Source organism: Colossoma macropomum, unplaced genomic scaffold (genome assembly GCF_904425465.1).
Source record: "Colossoma macropomum unplaced genomic scaffold, Colossoma_macropomum, whole genome shotgun sequence".
NCBI classification, from domain to species: domain Eukaryota; kingdom Metazoa; phylum Chordata; class Actinopteri; order Characiformes; family Serrasalmidae; genus Colossoma; species Colossoma macropomum.
Window position 1 is genome coordinate 150,001 of NW_023494810.1, and position 15,000 is coordinate 165,000.

The 15,000-nt window shown below is 37.5% G+C and overlaps 3 protein-coding genes across 11 annotated transcripts in view; 2 read left to right on the forward strand and 1 right to left on the reverse strand.

The window, feature by feature from the left end:
- LOC118799720 overlaps nt 1-11,322 on the forward strand; it is a 12,791-nt gene extending 1,469 nt beyond the window's left edge. Inside the window, exons 2-12 of the mRNA XM_036559733.1 lie at nt 420-555; nt 2,290-2,452; nt 3,268-3,460; nt 4,727-4,828; nt 5,309-5,407; nt 5,930-6,028; nt 6,577-6,675; nt 7,194-8,982; nt 9,382-9,480; nt 9,855-9,926; nt 10,978-11,322. Coding sequence (XP_036415626.1) covers nt 420-555; nt 2,290-2,452; nt 3,268-3,460; nt 4,727-4,828; nt 5,309-5,407; nt 5,930-6,028; nt 6,577-6,675; nt 7,194-7,328 — 1,026 coding nt within the window. The 3' untranslated portion in view covers nt 7,329-8,982; nt 9,382-9,480; nt 9,855-9,926; nt 10,978-11,322. The remainder of the gene's footprint in view (nt 1-419; nt 556-2,289; nt 2,453-3,267; nt 3,461-4,726; nt 4,829-5,308; nt 5,408-5,929; nt 6,029-6,576; nt 6,676-7,193; nt 8,983-9,381; nt 9,481-9,854; nt 9,927-10,977) is intronic.
- Nucleotides 1-15,000, reverse strand: part of eif4g3a (eukaryotic translation initiation factor 4 gamma, 3a) — a 117,004-nt gene that overhangs the window by 28,642 nt on the left and 73,362 nt on the right. The window lies entirely within an intron of this gene.
- The window catches only part of LOC118799721, a 4,509-nt gene continuing 1,383 nt past the window's right edge, over nt 11,875-15,000 (forward strand). The window contains exon 1 of the mRNA XM_036559734.1: nt 11,875-13,854. Within this exon, the coding sequence (XP_036415627.1) occupies nt 11,980-13,026 (1,047 nt within the window). The 5' untranslated portion in view covers nt 11,875-11,979 and the 3' untranslated portion in view covers nt 13,027-13,854. The remainder of the gene's footprint in view (nt 13,855-15,000) is intronic.

Genomic DNA, 15,000 nt, shown 5'->3' on the forward strand with positions numbered 1-15,000 from the left:
GAGAGAGCAACCATTTGATGTGGAAATACTAGTAGAGAAGTTTTATCTATTTTTAATAATAAAGTGTTTTGCTTGGTTCATTTAATGTAATTCAATAGTATTGAACGTGTCCCTCGTACTGGGGCCTCTATGTCTTAAAAGTCAGGGTTCCCTTTAAGAGCAGTATGAAAAAGTGAAATATTTGTAAATAGCTAATGGTAAACCTCTATGTCAATCTGAACAGTAAAAGTCATTTCAAAAGTACTTATCCTGACCCTGAAGAAAACACTCCAAAGCCTGGTTGTGCTCTTTTTAAATGTTTTGGATGAAAACTGTGGATGTGGCAGTGATGGACAGTTCTGTTTTTGGAAGAGCATATGTTGCTTTTTGTGTGTTTTTTTGTGTTTTGTTTAAAATCTTTATCATTCTATTTCATCCAGTCAATATATGGACAGTTCCTTGAAGAGTTAAAAATGCCACGAAGAATCAGCCCACTGCAAGACGCCATGCATCATGTGATCACAAAGACTGACAAGACGTCAAAGCTAGAGGTGAAGTACATCAATCCCTTGAAAGGTAGGTTTAATAAGTACCTAGACATGCTGTATCTGTATGATATATCATTGTTTTAAAATAAGTGTTTCTTCATTGTTCTCTTCAATTAACAGCCAATATGAACAAAAGGCAGTTACATTTTGTAAATGCTGCATGAAAAAACATATGCATCTATCAGAGCATGGAAGCCAGAGAAAAACCTGGGCAATTGTTTTTTTTTGCTAATTAAACATTAAAAATTATAAAGGAAAGAAAAATGTAATTGAAGCACAGTGACTTTAATTCAGTTGTTCCCATTTGAAAGAAAGTAGGATAACACCCCATAAATAAGCACTTCTGAAAAACCTAAGTTATAATGACTAGTTTAAATAGCAGGATTATCTAGAAATGACAAGGTTTTTTTTTATTTCCAGAGGTATGAAGGTAATAATGTCAGAGGAGAATATGGCTGGATGGCTCCATACCAAACTACCAAACTTAGTGTTTAAGCCAATCCTAATTTAACATTTCTAATACTATCCCACTAATGAGTGACAATAATAAAAGTAACAGTTTATATTTTGTCTATACATTGAAGCCTTTTCATGTATATTTGTTAAGAAACAATTCTGTTAAATGTGACTGAATTGCAAAATTAACATTACTCATTTAGATACATCTGGGATACTCTGTGTTAACTATAACCCCATTTACAAAAAAATTGGGACGCTGTGCAAAATGTAAATAAAAACAAAATGCAATGATGTGCAAATCATTTAAATCCTGTATTTCATTGAAAATAGTACAAAGACAACAAATCAAATGTTGAAACTAAGAAATTTTGTTTTTTGAAAAATATATGCGCATTTTGAATTTGATGCTAACAATACGTTCCAAAAAAGTTGGGACGGGGGCCTGTTTACCACTGTGCTTCATTACCTCTTCTTTAACAACACTCTGTAAGCGTTTGGGAACTGAGGAGACGCTGCTGTAGTTTTGAAAGTGAAATGTTTTCCTGTTCTTGTTTGATACAGGATTTCAGCTGCTCATCAGTTCAGGGTCTCCTTTGTCATATTTTTTCATTTCATAATGTGGCAAATGTTCTCAGTGGTGACAGGTCTGGACTGCAGGCAGGCCAATTTAGCACCCAGACTCTTTTCATATGGAGCCATGCTGTTGTAATACATGCAGAATGTGGTTTGGCACTGTCCAGCTGAAATAATCAAGGCCTTCCCTGAAAAAGACGCCGTCTGAATGGCAGCATATGTTGCCAAAACGTATCGTTCAGCATTAATGGTGCCTTCACAGATGTGCACATCAAACCATGTGCACTAATGCCCCCTTTACCATCATGAATACTTGCTTTTGAACTGTGCATTGACAATAAGCCAGGTCTTCTTGATTTCCAAAAAACAATTTCAAATGTTGACTTGTCAGACTACAGGACACTTTTCCACTTCCCCTCAGTCCATTTCAGTTTTCTTGGAAAGTGTTGTTGGCATCAAATTTGATATGGTCATATATTTTTAAAAAATCTATAAAATTTCAATATTTGATTTGTTATATTCGTACTATTTTCAAAGCAATATAGGGTTTAAATGGTTTGCACATCGTTGCATTTTGTTTTTATTTACATTTTGCACTGCATTCCAACTTTTTTGGAAATGGGGTTGTAATTGTATTACTCACTGTTTCAGTATTTAATCACTCAGATTAATAGCGCTATTTAGTTGTTGTAGCAATTTGGTAATGTGATTCTTTATCATTTTTTTGCAGGACGTGGTGTCTTCTCCTTAGCTCAATTTTCCAAGAGTGATTTTGTGGTTGAGTACAGGGGGGATAGGATTGATTTTAGTGAAGCTCAACGAAGAAGAAAAATCTACCACCGTCTTTGTACTGTGTTCATGTTTGACTTCAAATGGAAGGGGAAAATGTGGTGGTAAGTGACTATATTTATGAATAGTTAAAACTAAGTTCACATTGTACAAGTGAAAGGATCTGTCCTGATGGAATGAAATAGAAAGGTTTTTCCTGAAATTTGACTTAAAAGGGGGTGTATTATTCTGTTCTGTTTTTTCTTTTTTCTTTAGTTTATTATGTAGCTTTTTGTGCATGTAAGCATTCTGCAAGGTTACAAAGCTCACAGTTCACTCCAGAGGGAGAAACTCTCTCCCACAGAACCCACTTTTCTCAGCTGCCTGAAATGCATCATTGGAATTCCAGGCCTTTTCCTTTGTTACAATCTCATAACACAGTCCTTACTGCCCGCCTACCGGTGAGCTCAGCATGCCCTCACACAGCGCACAGCGGCTACTGAAGGCTTTCAACCACTCTGGTGGTTGTTCAATATAGTGAGCGAGCTGACCAATCAGAGCTCACTGGGCTCATTGGGAGGCAGGGCTTAAAGACACAGGAGCTCAAACAGAGCGTTTCAGGCAGAGGGCAAACAGAGATGTACAGTATGAGAAAAATGTGTTTTTGGAACATTTAAAGCTGTAAAAATATTCGAGCAGACCACAAAAATAAAATTATGAACATTGAAAATAAGCATAATAGGTTCCCTGTAATCGATATTCGCACATGTAGTCTGAGTGGTCAATAATTACTTAATGGTCTTTTTGGAATATGACTTTGTTTATATGTTGCTGAACTCTCACAAAACTGTGATCTCACTTCCTGTATGTCAGACAGGAACAGACATATACTTGTTATCCCTTCAGTTATCTTTTTCCTCTTTCTGTCTCTTTTGTAAAGTATTGATTCTGCCAAAGAAGATGGATCATTTGGGAGGTTGGTTAACGATGACCACAAGCACCCAAATTGCAGAATGAAGATGATTGAAGTAGATGGAAGGCCACATCTCTGCCTGTTTGCCATAGAAGACATAAAACAGGGAGATGAAATCACCTATGATTATGGAGGAAATGACTGGCCATGGCGAAAGAAGGTATATAAGTTTTTTTTTTTTTTAGGAATCTCTGGGAACCTCACAATTCGATTTGATTACGATTCAGAGGGCTGCGATGCAATTATAAAACGATTATCGATGCATCTTTTTTTTCTACATGTGATTTCTATTTTCTTACTGTCTGAGGACTTGGTAGTTTTAAAGCAAATTATTTGTAATGATCCATAATGAATTTACTTAATATCTTCTGTTAATAAAACAAATGGAAGTGATGTGGCAAGTGAACTAGAAGGCTCTGATTAACTGCTCTTGTTTGGAGACGCTGCTGCCACTCACCTACGATAAAATGCGCTGTTACGGTGTAATAAGATCTAGTGGTAATGGATGACCACGCAGCGCGTTACAGCCGTCCTACCCATTTAATTCAGTGTTTTATAACTTCGGTTTTGGTCTCATGTTTGTTTAAGTTGGAACGGGAAAGTTCAGCAAGAAGCCGGTGAGTGAAAAGCGACTTCAGCCTCGTAAAACAGCCGAAAGCTGAGAGACATTTTACAAGAAACTAAACTTTTGAGGAAAAGTTTTCTGGTGGAGTTGGAAGAAAAGCGGCGAAAAGCTGAAGCTTAAAGCAGAGTAGAGTAAGTCCGCGTTTTCGTTTATATTGTTTAGCCTAAACTAGGACATTATCACATACTGAACATTAAATGTTGTGGCTCCCAAGGTGGTTTGCTTTTTGTTGAAAGGACAAAATGGCTCTTCTTAACATTTGGGTTGTGACTCCTGATCTAACCTGGCTTTTAATGCAGACGCTGCCGGTCGGATTTCTCGCTCATCCATGTGTGTTTTTGTTATGTGCCGCCACAGACTGTCCAGGCGCTGCACTTACCCACTTCCAAGTTCAGCCCTTTGGGTTCCATCAACATTACGTTATAAATAAAATATTTAGAAAATCGATTTTTGACATTTATGAATCGATTCAGAATCGTCCACTTCTGCATCGCGATGCATCTAAGAATCGTTTTTTTCCCGCACCCCTATTATAAACTATAATTTTATGCTAGAAAAGGGCGCTATAATATGTAAGTATTGTTTAATGGATATTATGTATACATTTGCTTGATTTCTGTTGTCAAGTAAAAACCATAAGATTTTGATCAAATGTTCCTGAATGAGAAGGTTGGCTAAATCATTTTTCCCTTTTTCTAACAGATGTGATCTACTTCATGTTTGAAATAAAATAACATGGGTGCTATGGATACTTAAATTAAGTTTGTAATTAATTTGGCTAATGTACTGTATTTTTTACAGGTTAGGGACGACACAGTTTCCAAGAGTAACGCCAAAGAGAGTCAGCCACCATCCCTGTCGGAACCTGTTCTATCTGTTCTATGTTCCTCAGCAAGTGATCAGGTCAGTTTCTTGCAGTCATTTACAAGTGTTTCTAAGGTATGAGAAAATCAAAGTGGAACATGAGCAAGGTTGAATTTCCAAACATTATATCTTGTCTGTTATGTTTGCTGTGTTTGATGACCTCAATGCAGATTTTGGTCAAATGAGTGTGAATAATATAGATTCTGCTCCCAGTTAGAACGGTATCCCCACAAGTCACATGGTCACAAAATGTGTTAAGGGTCCTCACAAAGAATGTTTAGACATTGATGTGTAGACCTTGAAGCACTTTGACTGAGGGTTGTAAGCAGTGAAGAAACACTACATTTACATATCTCAGGGCATGTTAGAGTTGTGAGAAGTTTCGCTTAATCACTTTTTTTACTGTTGTAACGGATGTCTTCTGCTTTATCTTTGGTCTAATATAATAGAAGTGTTATGTGTATAGGAAATCCCTCTTTGAATTGTTAGTTAATTTGCCAATGTACCATATTTGAACAGGTTAGGGAGGACACAGTTTCCAAGAGTAACACCAAAGAGAGACAGCCACCATCCCTGTCAGAACCTGTTCTATCTACTTGTTCCTCAGCAAGTGATCAGGTAAGCCTCTTTCGGTCATTAACAAGTGTTCCTTAGATCTGAAAATAGCCAACTTTGGATTTTGTAGCTTTACAATATATAGAATTAGAGAATTAAAGTGGAAAAGTATATTTTGAGCAAGGTTTGAAGTTCCAAAACATTATATCTTGTCTGTTATGTTTGTTGTATTTGATGACCTCACGGAGTCCCCACGATGCAGGTTTTGGTCAAATGAGTGTGAATGAGATAGATGCTGGGAAAATACTCTCAGCTAGGACAGTGTCCCCACAAGTCACATGGTCACAAAATGTGTTAAGTGTCCTCACAAAGAATGTTTAGGCCTTTGTGTGTGTAGGCACTTTGACTGAGGGTTGTAAGCAGTGAGGAAACACTACATTTGCATATCTCAGGGCATGTTAGAGTTTTGAAAAGTTGTAACATGTCTTCTGCTTTGTTTCTTCCAATATGAAAAAAAGTGTTATGTGTATAGGAAATCCCTCTTTGAATTGTTAGTTAATTTGCCAATGTACCATATTTGAACAGGTTAGGCAGGACACAGTTTCCAAGAGTAACACCAAAGAGAGACTGCCACCATCCCTGACAGAACCTGTTCTATCTACTTGTTCCTCAGCAAGTGATCAGGTAAGCCTCTTTCAGTCATTCACAAGTGTTCCTTGGATCTGAAAATAGCCAACTTTGGATTTTGTAGCTTTACAATATATAGAATTAGAAAATTAAAGTGGAAAAGTATATTTTGATCAAGGTTTGAAGTTCCAAAACATTATATCTTGTCTGTTATGTTTGTTGTATTTTATGACCTCACGGAGTCCCCGCGATGCAGATTTTGGTCAAATGAGTGTGAATAATATAGATTCTGCTCCCAGTTAGAACGGTATCCCCACAAGTCACATGGTCACAAAATGTGTTAAGGGTCCTCACAAAGAATGTTTAGACATTGATGTGTAGACCTTGAAGCACTTTGACTGAGGGTTGTAAGCAGTGAAAAAACACTACATTTACATATCTCAGGGCATGTTAGAGTTGTGAGAAGTTTCGCTTAATCACTTTTTTTACTGTTGTAACGGATGTCTTCTGCTTTATCTTTGGTCTAATATAATTGAAGTGTTATGTGTATAGGAAATTCCTCTTTGAATTGTTAGTTAATTTGCCAATGTACCATATTTGAACAGGTTAGGGAGGACACAGTTTCCAAGAGTAACACCAAAGAGAGACAGCCACCATCCCTGTCAGAACCTGTTCTATCTACTTGTTCCTCAGCAAGTGATCAGGTAAGCCTCTTTCGGTCATTAACAAGTGTTCCTTAGATCTGAAAATAGCCAACTTTGGATTTTGTAGCTTTACAATAATATAGAATTAGAGAATTAAAGTGGAAAAGTATGTTTTGAGCAAGGTTTGAAGTTCCAAAACATTATATCTTGTCTGTTATGTTTGTTGTATTTGATGACCTCACGGAGTCCCCACGATGCAGGTTTTGGTCAAATGAGTGTGAATGAGATAGATGCTGGGAAAATACTCTCAGCTAGGACAGTGTCCCCACAAGTCACATGGTCACAAAATGTGTTAAGTGTCCTCACAAAGAATGTTTAGGCCTTTGTGTGTGTAAGCACTTTGAGGGTTGTATGCAGTGAGGAAACACTACATTTGCATATCTCAGGGCATGTTAGAGTTTTGAAAAGTTGTAACAAGTCTTCTGCTTTGTTTCTTCCAATATGAAAAAAGTGTTATGTGTATAGGAAATCCCTCTTTGAATTGTTAGTTAATTTGCCAATGTACCATATTTGAACAGGTTAGGGAGGACACAGTTTCCAAGAGTAACACCAAAGAGAGACTGCCACCATCCCTGACAGAACCTGTTCTATCTACTTGTTCCTCAGCAAGTGATCAGGTAAGCCTCTTTCGGTCATTCACAAGTGTTCCTTAGATCTGAAAATAGCCAACTTTGAATTTTGTAGTTTTGCAATATATAGAATTAGAAAATTAAAGTGGAAAAGTATATTTTGATCAAGGTTTGAAGTTCCAAAACATTATATCTTGTCTGTTATGTTTGTTGTATTTGATGACCTCACGGAGTCCCCACGATGCAGGTTTTGGTCAAATGAGTGTGAATGAGATAGATGCTGGGAAAATACTCTCAGCTAGGACAGTGTCCCCACAAGTCACATGGTCACAAAATGTGTTAAGCGTCCTCACAAAGAATGTTTAGGCCTTTGTGTGTGTAAGCACTTTGACTGAGGGTTGTAAGCAGTGAGGAAACACTACATTTGCATATCTCAGGGCATGTTAGAGTTTTGAAAAGTTGTAACGGTTGTCTTCTGCATTATCTTTGGTCTAATATAATAGAAGTGTCACGTATATAGGAAATCCCACTTTGAATTGCTTAATTAATTTGCCAATGTACCATATTTGAACAGGTTAGGCAGGACACAATTTCCAAGAGTAACACCAAAGAGAGACAGCCCCCATCCCTGTCAGAACCTGTTCTATCTACTTGTTCCTCAGCAAGTGATCAGGTAAGCCTCTTTCGGTCATTCACAAGTGTTGCTTAGTATTTGACGACCTCACGGAGTCCCCACGATGCAGGTTTTTGGTCAAATGAGTGTGAATGAGATAGAAAATCAAAGGGGAAAAGTATATCTTGAGCAGTGACAGTCACACGGTCACAAAATGTGTTGTGTCCTTACAAAGTATGTTTGACCTTGAATTCATTTTTTTTTGTAGTTTTTGTATTCACTGTAATTTAATTGAACTATTGATGTACCTGATTGACATAAGCTTGTCACAGTTATTACATAATCACTTAATTGAATTTATTAGACATGATTACAATTATATAACTTGTTAGATTTCACAGTCATTATGCTGCAACAAGCAGAATTTGAACTGGGTACATTGTGGTGAGGAAATAAATGCTCTTCATGAAATTATGAGGCTTATGAAAACAAAGTTATGACTTAGAGTCAGTAATGTTTGTTTTTGTTAACTATGTAGCTAGTTCTGTTTTTAGCATGTGTGCTGGCAAAATTAGTGGGTTTTTTTGCTCATATTTTGTCCTTTTGTGGAAAAACTCTACTCATAATTCTGTTCTTAACTTATTAATCTGTAGACAGTTGTGAGTATGTGTATGTGTACACAACAGTAGTTTATCGTTTAGCTACTAAGAAAACATAGCTAACAAGCAAGATGGTTAATCAGCTAATTCAGCTACTTTTGGCTTGCATACAGTGAACAATTAAATCATTAATCACAATTATTTGTATGACAAATACTCATCAGCTAAAATTCTGTGATCATGACAGGCCAAGATTGACCACCTACTTTCTGAAAATCTGTTTAAAGTCTGGAGCTGAAGCCTTTTGCTTGTTCTCATTCTTGTCTAAAGGATAATATTCTTAAAGGGGTTGTTCAATTGCATAGCATCTCTTCACTTGTGTACCAACTCTTGTGATTTGTACAATTGTATCATATATTTACAGAGGACTAGGAAGGACACAATTGCAGAGAGCAGTGCTCAAGAGAACTGTCAGCCATTGCAGTCTCGACCCGCTCTGTCTGCTTGTTCCTCAGCAAGTGATAAGGTAAGTCTCTTGCGGTCATTCACAAGTGTTTGTTAGGCATGAAAATCGCCAACTCTGAATTTTGTACAAGTGCTTCTTAGGGCACAACACAGATTTTGCTTACATTAAGGTCATTTTCATACTTGTCAGCCTAAATTATATACTCAGTACTGAAACTGTATAGGATTTTGAGCGTACCCTGGGGTTTGCAAAGTATCTCTTATAATTAGCTCACATTTTATTTCCAAAATATATAATATATTACAGATGACAGAAGAGGATACAGTTTTGCTGTTTTGTCAAAGAGAATCTTCAGCCACTGTCTCAGTCAAGACTCCTTGCTACCTGTTCTACCTGTTCATGTTCAAGTCTCTTGTAGTCATGTCCATTTGAACTTTAAAATAAATTTGAACTATACAGATGAGAAATTCCAATCCTGAGAAGACTGCCTGGGTCACCCCTATGTCTCGTCAGTCAGAGCCTCTGAAGGATCACAGCAACGACAGCAGTTCTGGGCAGGTACATTTGTTTAAAGATTAAAAGCTTTCTGAAATTGTGGCCAGGACATGAGCTCAGTTGAAATTGACCTTTTGAATTACAAGGAATTTCTAATCACAGTATAACACACTAACAATTGAATATGGATGAACTTTCATACAATTTTTATTTTTGAGAAGACTTTAAAATGCTACAATGTAATATAGGCTCTCGTATCAATACAGCTTCCCAGTCTTGGTTAAATTGTGGATAGATTTAATACTTTATGGAATTATTTTTATGTTCAGCCTGTTATTAAATTTGTGCAACTACATTGTGAGCAGACTTCTTTTTTACATTGATTTAATTCTCCAACTCCCTCAACAATGTTGTATGTTTTTCTTCTTTTGTTGAAGAGTTCTTCATTAGAAGACACTGATGAAGAGGATGTGCATGTACCTAGATTAAGAAGGACTAGAAGTGTTATAGTAAGTGTTTCATATTCATTCCAAAGCAGATAAATTTCATTAGCATATTAATTCATAGCTTAAAAATTCAATGAATTTATGGGCATGTGCCGGTATAATGTATATTAAAGACGCACAGTAACATTATTGTGAACTTCAAAACGTTAAAACAGCTGCAGGCCATAGACACAGAACAGCCATTCTTTAACAAACTCTTACTGCCACTGCAGTGTGGTGCTGTGAGCATGTGTTAAGGCCATTACACACCAAACAGGATGAGAAAAAAATGCAAAATATTCAAATGTAGTTGTTGGCAAATTATTATTATTATTATTATTATTATTATTTTTTTTTATTTCACCTAATTTTTTGCTCTGTGGAAAAAAAGAGAGTATATGCTCTTTACAGAAAGAGGCAAGAGTTTTGACCTTTAGTTGTCTTAATATGGTATCTCAATGGAATGTATGTCTGGGTATTGACTAAGGGCCATTCCATATCTCTAATTTTCATTTTCTTTAGACTGCAGTAGGCTTGATTTTATATTTTCAATTGTTCTGTTGCTGTTTGATCAAACTGAACATCAGGTTTACTTCTGAACTGGTTGGGCTGATATCCTCCTTTGAAATTCTCAAATACACCACTGAATTCCCTTTTGCCAAAGCCTCTTTCAGTGATGCCAAGTCATGCCCCTAATTTGACACTAGAATCACTGAGATTGAACATGGGTATGACGTTCATTCTGCAGAATGTAGTGATTATTTTGCTAGACATCCTAGACCTTCCATAATTTGTACATCAGGTAGTATGGCACAAAACATAGAAACAAATTCACAGCCCTTTTCAGAATGATACATTTTTATTCTTGTAAAATTCTTCTTTGTATATATAATGTTGAAATCCCAATTCAGTGGTCATTTGTGTTTCAGCAGTCCATGAAAAAGTAAATATTCAGAAAATCATGCAGGGGACAAATACTTGTCATATAGATTTGGTTTATGAATTTGTTTTGTAATTTCTGATGCTTACTGGCTTGGCATTTCAAAAATGACTAAATTATCATATTGATTTTTAGATGAGAGGGTTTGTTCCTGAAGATTCAGATGAGCTGTTTGATTCTACTCCAGATAGTGGAAAGGAGTACATCCCTAACTCTAGAGATGAAAGGAACGAAAGTAGTTCAGAGAGTAGTACCTCCCTAAAACCAGTGAAACAGAGCCGTCTGTCTTCCACAGATGAAGCTATCCCCTCTAATCTTGTCCCTCATAGCACATCTTCAGGTGTCATGGGTGTTACAGAGAGAAGCAACCTTGAAGTTATGGATCTAAATAAATGGCCCAGCAAAAGTCCTCCAGTAATAGAGAGTGATGGAGTCTGCAGCAATTCTGAGCTTGTGCAACAAGAAGGGGCAGTAGTAGTCAATGCAGTCAGAAGAAAATGTGATGGTCGTAGAGCATATGACAAGAAACATTACTGTCTGTTTTGTTTGAAACCTTTTAGCAAGATGGCAAGACATCTGCAGTATGTCCATTCCAGTGAAAAAGAAGTGGCTATAGCATGCAGTTTTCCAAAGGGTTCTAAACAGAGAAAAATGCATTTGGATAATTTACGTCACAGAGGGAACTTCGTCCATAATGCTTCTGTAATTAAAACGGGCAAGGGTGAACTGGTTCCATGCAAACGACCACCAAAGAAAGCACAAGGCACTGATTTTATGCATTGTGCATATTGCCAAGGGTTATTCACCAGGAACGTTCTTTGGCGACACGTGAAGGTCTGTAAACTAGGCCCTGAAGATTATACTCCAAAACCTGGGAAAAACCGTGTCCAGTCTCTCTGTTCATTTACACAGCCTGTACCTTCACACATAAGCAAAGCACTGTGGAAGACTTTAAGCCTCATGAATGCAGATGAAATCACAGCTGCTGTCAAAAATGATAGCTGCATCATTCAGCTGGGGGAACATTTGTTGAACAAAGGTGGATCAACTGCAAAGAATGAGGCATGCTTACGACAGAAGTTGCGAGAACTAGGAAAACTACTGATCACTGGCAGAAAAGTTGCATCTCTGAAGACAATGGAAGATTTTATACATCCTCAAAACTACATGAAGATGGTTCAAGCTGTCAGACATACATGTGGATATGATAGTGAAGCCAACACATACAAAACTCCTTCTCTGGCAAAGAAACTTGGAATAAGCCTGATGAAGCTCAGCAAACTCGTGAAAGCTCAAGCTTTGATTGCGAAAGACCACTGCTTGGCACAGAAGCTCAGTAACTTCCAAGAAATACATAAAGAACGGTGGTGTGAACTGATCTCAGCAACAGCAGCACGAAATCTTGAGGAGTCAAAGTGGAATGCCCCCACAGTGTTGCCTTTTACAGAAGATGTGCAAAAACTTCATGCATTTCTCAATAAAATGCAGGATGAATTGATCAAGCAGTTATCAGCAGAGCCCACATCAAAATACTGGTCTGATCTTGCAAAGGTCGCTTTGACTCAGATCATGCTCTTTAACCGTCGTAGAGAGGGAGAGGTATCGTGTATGCTCCTATCCGCTTTCTTATCCAGGGACACCAGTGATCCACATGATGACATAGATTGGGCCCTCTCCGAAGTTGAGAAAAAACTCTGCAGGCACTTCTCCAGAATTGTGATCAGAGGAAAAAGAGGACGTCCAGTTCCTATTCTGCTGACCCCTAAAATGCTGAATGCAGTAGAGTTGCTTGTGAAGAACAGGGAGACTTGTGGAGTGCTGAAAGACAATGTTTATCTCTTTGCTCGGCCATCAGCAATGTCACATTACAGAGGCTCAGATTGTATCCGCAGCTTTGCAAAGTCTTGTAATGCAAATAGTCCTGATGCACTGACATCCACAAAACTGCGAAAACATGCTGCCACTCTTTCTACAGTTCTAAACTTGAAGGACACAGACATGGATCAGTTAGCAAACTTCCTGGGACATGACATCAGAATTCATAGGGAGTTCTATCGCCTTCCTGAAAAGACCCTCCAACTTGCAAAAGTCAGCAAAGTTCTTATGGCATTAGAACAAGGGAGACTTGGAGACTTCAAGGGCAAGAATTTGGATGAGATCAGTATTGACCCAAATGGTATATAACAGTCTTTGTGTTTTTTATTTTTATTATCCAGTCAATTATTCACTCATTCACAATGACACAACAGTACAGATGTTTTAATGTTGTGATCTACAAGTCTTATTAATTTACTTTTTGTCAATACATTGTTCTTTTTGCAGAGGAGATGGAGCTAATTGATGATGATGATGAAAGAAGAAGTGAGGAAGAGGATGAAAAATATGAAGAACTTGGAGGTATTTTCATCATCAGGGGAAAATGGCATGGTATTTCATTAGACTAGTTGAATAATTGTTTTTCTTGATTTTCCAAAAAATGTAACTTAATTGCAGTATATACTTGATTTGTATAGGTAATAAATAGGAATAAAATGTAATAGGTTCAGTCATTATGCAAACTATGAAAACATTCCAGAAATACTGGCCCCAAGGGTGTTCAGCTCTGGTTCTGGAGAGCTGGTGTCCAGAACAGTTTGATAATCCCCCTACTCAAACACATCCTAAACATGGAAATTAACAGATGTGTTCAATCAGGAGTGTTTGAGCAGAAAAAAATGACCAAACTGTCCTAGACATCAGCCCTCCAAGACAGAGCTGAACACCCCTGCCTTACTCAGATAATTGCTGAAAGCTCTAAGATTTGATAATTGTAGTCATTTTATAAATAAACACAGAGATTACACTTACTGTTAAACATATTTTAGGATTTAAATGTAATGCTGATAATGTTGAAACTTTCACCGGAAGCAATGCAGGAGGAGTCACCAGAAGCAACCCGAGTAACACCACTTGACACTGCGCTTATGTCCCTGCCAGAGAAGAAGAATTCACCTCAGATACCTTCTGTTAAAGGTAACAGAGAGGCTAATTCTGCTTCTCTCAATGTGTTTGCCACAAAGCACAAAACAAGTTTTAATTTGTAGTAGACTTAGGCCATGTAAAGAAAATTGTTGCATTGGCACAGGTCAGTGTCACTGCTATGACAAGTAAAATGAAACAGTTGGTAGGAAAGCTATGCTGAAAAAAAAATCTCTCTTAAAACTGTAGCTGTGGAAAAAAAACTCACTGATACACCATATTTCACTGTATTTCCTACCTGATTACATATCATGAAATTAAATCACGTAAACCTCATGTTTTAGTGACTACAGTAACAGGCTTTTGTTTGTGTGCCTCTAAGATTGAAATATGATCAGTTATCTCTGTTATTCAGAAATCACTCAGAAGTGAAAGACTTTTTAGAACTGCAGTGTGAATAAGCAGGGATAAACTGCTGTAGGCTTAATAGGTTGGTTCCTGTGACACAGAACCTGAATTCAAAACTGGCTGTTTTTGCAGCATAGTTTCCATATATTATGGAGCCCCGGAGGGGACGGAGGTTAAAAAGTAATTAATTCAAGAGAACGTTTTGCAGTTCTTACACGTTTTCTTTTATTCGTGGTCACGATTTCTTAAATTGTTCCCTCGCTTTCTTTAATCGTGGTCATGTTTTATTTTTAACTGAACGCACGTTATTTGTTTTTTTCGTGCACAAACAAAGTACATGTAGTAGATACAGGCCGCTAACAGCTCCCTGAGACTGTCTGATGGCTTTTAATGTGTTAGATTGATGAGATTATGAACAGAGATGCTCATCAGGTCTGAGTTTGGATTGGGAGGTTATGAGGAAAGTGTAGTTCTCCTTCACAGCAAACGGCCCACAGTGTTTCTGCTCCCGCGTGAAGCTGCGGTGTTAGAGACCATCACACAATTGCAGGACGAAATGATCAGCGTTTAAACATCCTCACATTAATATATCTACATCTAATCCATAGATCTGTTAAACTCTCTCGCCATTTGACCTCATCCCACATTAATGTTTCTGTGTGTTTAATTTGAGTTTGTTGAAATGTTGACGCTGATCATTTCTTAATGTAATTGTGTGATGGTCTCTAACATCACACAATTTTGACGCGGGAGCAGAAACAGCGCTAAGCGGCTGCGCTGCGTCTACATCTC